The sequence below is a fragment of the Charadrius vociferus genome, unplaced genomic scaffold (assembly GCF_000708025.1).
Source record: "Charadrius vociferus isolate BGI_N301 unplaced genomic scaffold, ASM70802v2 scaffold287, whole genome shotgun sequence".
Taxonomy (NCBI): domain Eukaryota; kingdom Metazoa; phylum Chordata; class Aves; order Charadriiformes; family Charadriidae; genus Charadrius; species Charadrius vociferus.
Window position 1 is genome coordinate 2,799,788 of NW_009649568.1, and position 4,656 is coordinate 2,804,443.

Consider the following 4,656-nt stretch of genomic DNA (forward strand, 5'->3'; position numbering starts at 1 on the left):
ACATTACTGAATTAGTATCTCTTTGGAATGATACCTGCATCGTGTCTTAAAGGCAGCCTGGTGATAGGCTGATTGGGAAACTGCATTTACATTGGATTTTTTACAGTTTCTGTTGCCCAGAAGTGATAGTTTTGGTCTATTTCTGACATGAGCATTATCATACCAACTCTTACAGGGGGAATCTGTCCTGCGGCGATAGTTGTAGATGTTGATGTGAAAGGGCAGAAGTTTCAGTTGAACCCTTCAGCCAAATGGGATTTTCCAGGGTGTGTTTTCCTGGCTTTTCCAGTATTAGTCTCTTTATCAGAGTTCAGTCTCCTTGTTTTCATTGTAACAGGGGTGTCTTCCACCTTCGGAGAAGTCTCTTAGGCAGGTTACCTGGCTGTTGTTTAGCTCCAGGTACTGGATGAGTGGCAATGCCATTGCTTGATCTTTTCTTGGAGCTTAATGCTCGTTTTCTTCGTACTGGAAAGCTGCCATATTTCACCTCTGTCCTTCACTACAGTAACATCACATCACTTTTTACAACTAAAGAAAAAAGTCATCCCCCACTGAAGCAGTTTTTAAAACATAAATTTAAAGCAAAAAGTTTAACTGGCCTGTATCTAAATAGCCTAAAGATAAATACTACAGGAGATAACAACAGCCCTAACTTTACAAGTTCTTAAAATGCAATGAAACCATAATTACATGTCTCGATACCCCTGGAAGGCAAGTAGGAGCTACGGAAACAGCTGTTTTCCTAAGTGTGGTCTGGTCCTACAACACAAATCGTACAAAAATTAGCATAATAACCACTATTATTGGAAACAACTTTACAGATATGTACATTGGAATAGCTAAAGCTTGCAGTACCATGATTCTAGAGGGAAGGGAGAAGGGACTGACCAAGTCCAGACATATTCTCTCTTGTGCACCATCCAAAGCAGGCAGATGCACTGAGAAAATACCCGGTGCTTATTTTGCATGAAAAAGGCTCTCCCTCCTCTCCTCCCCAGAGCAGGTGGGCATCTCTCACTCTTGCCCACCGCCTCCGTGACTCCCACTTAGCGGGGGGGCAGAGGCTGCATTTGGAGAGCATCATAAGTGTCCTTGGTCGCTGTACTGAGTCCCTGGAAAGGAGAAAAACAGGTGAGGTCCCAGTGTGAGTGCTCAGTTCTCCCTAGCTGACTGGTCAGGAATGGGATGGCAGGGGCTCAGTACCATAGTTTTAATATTACTTTTTTTTTTCTTACAGAGGTTTTCACTCATGAGTGTTTCCTTAGTGTTTGTACGGTGTCAATAGCTGTCACTTACCTGAAGGCAAGATGCATCCTGAATGATAGTTGTGAACATACGACTACAGCAACTCATCCTAACTGGTTATGCAGATCTTTGGAGTACATTTTATTTGCACATCATTGAGAGCGAACTGATGCTAGAGTGAGCTTTGCTAACTAAATGAACAGACATCAACTCATGAACTTTATTCTCTGGACTTCTCCTCTGTAATTTGGAGGGGAAGTCAGATGCAACTCCAGGTAAGTTGGCAGCGGGGCTTCAGACAGCTATGAACCCCAGGAAGCAGCCCCTCACACCCCTTCCTGCGACGCAGCCGTCCACCTGCCAGCCTGCTCTGGGAGTTACAGCTCCCTGCTGCCGCCGTGGAGCCGACCACTCCAAGACCAGAGCAGCAGAAGATGCAGCAAAGTTGCAGGTCAGCCCAGGAGGCTGCCAGAGCAGAGGTAACTGGGGTTTCCAGGAGTGAGGATTTAGTAATACCCGTTGTGCCTGCTTGTAAAACTTCTAGCTACCCTTCCCTCTGCTGTGAATATTTAATGGCATACCGGGTACACTGGTAAGACGGTGCTTCTTATCGTCTGCCTGTGACTATCAGTAGAGCAGGTTTTGAAGAAAGGGACCATTAGCTACAAATAAGCCACCTTACAGGAAAACTCCCTGGCATGTGATGCATCAGAACTTTTTAATACGTATTTTATTTTTGTCATTTTGAGATGTCGATGACAATATCCAGGCTTATACAGAAAGTAAAATGCATTTTGGAACAATTATACATGGCGGCCCAAATAAGGCCTTATTGATGGACTCCTGGCAACACTGAAACCTCCCAGTGCACCAAGGGCCTGGAGGTGCTGCCCAGTTTGTGCTCTGTACGCTACAGTGAGACGGGCTGAACCTCTGATGCTTTGAGTTACAACACCTGTTTGGCAATCTGAAGGTTTCCATTTAAGCAATAAACAATTCAGAGACAGAACTGTACGTGTCATCTGCTGCAGTCAAAAGGTGGTTCTCCAAGATGTAGGACCGTGGAAATGGTTCCTACCAGAGCAGCTAAACAAGTGTTCCTGCCAGTTGTATTTAGAACATGGAGTCACTTTATCAAAGTACCAGCAGTGCAGTCTTTGCCCTGAACCTGAGTAACTATCCTCAAGAAAGATGCTTTGAAAGCTCTGCTTCAGCATGCATCGCCAACAGGGTGGTGAGATATGTAACTAGAGGCTACAATTAAGCCATGAAGATAGATGAGGGGAGCAGGTGCTGGATGTGTTGCCTACCTGGTAGAGACCTTCGTTCCCTTTGCCTCGCCGCCTCTGCTGCTTTGAGAAAGAAAAAGTGTGGATTAATGGGTGCCTTCCCCGTTACGCAAAAAGAAAGAAATCCCTGACTTTCCCCTCAACCTGTACTGAGGGTCAGCAGCAGCGCTTGGCCTGGACACCCTCTGCGCAGGAGGGAAAGCACCTGCTAAGTCTGGACCAGCCCAGACACCCTGCAAGGGCTGTGGAAGGAGAAAATGGTGCGGACTGAAAATAAAAAGGAAATTATTTTGGTTTGCTGATGTATTTTCCTGTCATGCTGTTATAATGCTGCTAGTTCTTTGATTTACTGTATGTATAGAGATTGGGCGATGCTCCTATAGACACCGATTGTTTTATGCGGTGAAGGCACCCCTGGAAGAAATGGGGCTGTATTTTTGAAGCTGCTGCATGTCAGCTGGTGTCCGAGGGACTCTGCCCTCTATTGGACAGACATGGATAACTAAATTCTCCGGCGCACATTTGGTAAGCTGTCTCGATGTGGAAAGGAACTGCAGATAAGGCTGTCTGAGGACAAAGTCACGCAGGATTCAGTAAAATAGGTACTGGGACCGTCATGGTACAAGAGCATACAAACAAGGTCACTCAGGCCAGCCAGGTACAAAGAAAATCCTTCTGCTTGAACCCGCTTGCTGCTGCATTCCCAGGGGTACGTGGAGCTGCCAGGCAGAGCAACCAAGTTGTGCCTGACAGCGCGATTTCCAGGTGAGAAGCAGGGACAGCAGAGCTCACGGCCCCCTGGCTGGGCTGGAGGCTGTCACGTCAAGCCCATGGCTGGTGAGAACTGCTCCGCGGCAGCACAGCACTGACTGCATCACAAACATTTCCCGAACACGTGCCAAAAGGTAGTGCCTGCCGCAATTAAAATTGCAGCAGTCTGTTAAACGATCGTATATCTAGAATGAGGCAAGGGTTTTGGGGTGTGTCCATCCCCAGTAATAGAAACAGTTATAAAAACATGGTGAGATTTCATATACTTGTAGCTCGTAAACTGAGCTTGAATGTGGAAGATGGGCATTAGAATAATAAAAAAGGGGACGGGATTAAATGTTGGTGTTGCTTCAGCATTTCTCAGCACGAAACTTTGTTTTGAAATGCCTTTTTTTTCCACTTTTCAGAAGGAAATGGAAGGTTATATTAAAGACACTTTGACATCAATAGAACCTGTGTAGGTCACAGCAATTTTTTGTTTTTCCATAAACGGTGTCCCCAGATGTTTTCCTTTTCAACACAAGCTTCCCTCCCCCAGCAGTTTGTGCACAGAGCTAAAACTGTCCGTTTGCTGCTAGGTTTACTCATAACCGATCTGTTCCTTCTTAAAAATTTGAGAGTGGAGATGGGGGAAGGAGAATGTTTCCCCCATTACTTTTCTGAAGACAGGCTCAAGGAGGAGCTTGCAAATACTTACTTGAGCCTATAAGGCAGACCAGCCTCGACAGCCCTTAGACGGGAAACTGTGAACCTCCAGCTCTGAACTGCTCTGAAGGAACATGCTCAACTAATGTGAGTTGCTGGGCTGCAGATGTTGCAGCGTGTGAAATTAGACATTTCCTTCAACTATTCCTCACCCATCTCATACCCTCTGCCTCCTTAGCTGGGGCAGCCATCAGAATTTTTTCGTCCAAAAGTTGAAATATTCCCCCTTGGCATTATTCAATCCATCCAGGGACACTGCTGGTATGCGGGCTGTGTTTCTAATACTGATGGGACAAAGCTTACTGTCTGGTCTCTACCCTTGTTTTATGGCTATTGTAATGCTATAGTTACGTGTCCTTCTTAGTAGGTAGCAGCTGCACCAAACAGTAGCTGCACCAAACGCACCAGTCACTACAGGAAAAAGGTAACTGCTCTCAGCTGTGCCTGTAGGTGCTGTGCAACATGGGGACTTCCTTGTGCAAGGCAGCTACGCGCAGCTGGGGCTACTGCTCTGTAAGGCAGCGGCAATGAAGAACTTTTCGTCCCAGGCAGGAAAGTAGGACTCACCTCTCCCTTCATTCCGATTTCACTGTATGCCTCGCCCATCTTGTCCTTCTGCAGTGACTGCAAGAAGAGATGGGGAAAG

The 4,656-nt window shown here is 46.3% G+C and overlaps 1 protein-coding gene across 1 annotated transcript in view; it reads right to left on the reverse strand.

Annotated features, from left to right (window-relative positions):
• Positions 1-1,046: 1,046 nt before the first annotated feature.
• CD247 (CD247 molecule) overlaps positions 1,047-4,656 on the reverse strand; it is a 52,929-nt gene continuing 49,319 nt past the window's right edge. Inside the window, exons 6-8 of the mRNA XM_009890114.1 lie at positions 4,578-4,634; positions 2,556-2,597; positions 1,047-1,112 (exon numbers count right to left, since the gene is read on the reverse strand). Of these exons, the coding sequence (XP_009888416.1) occupies positions 1,047-1,112; positions 2,556-2,597; positions 4,578-4,634 (165 nt within the window). The remainder of the gene's footprint in view (positions 1,113-2,555; positions 2,598-4,577; positions 4,635-4,656) is intronic.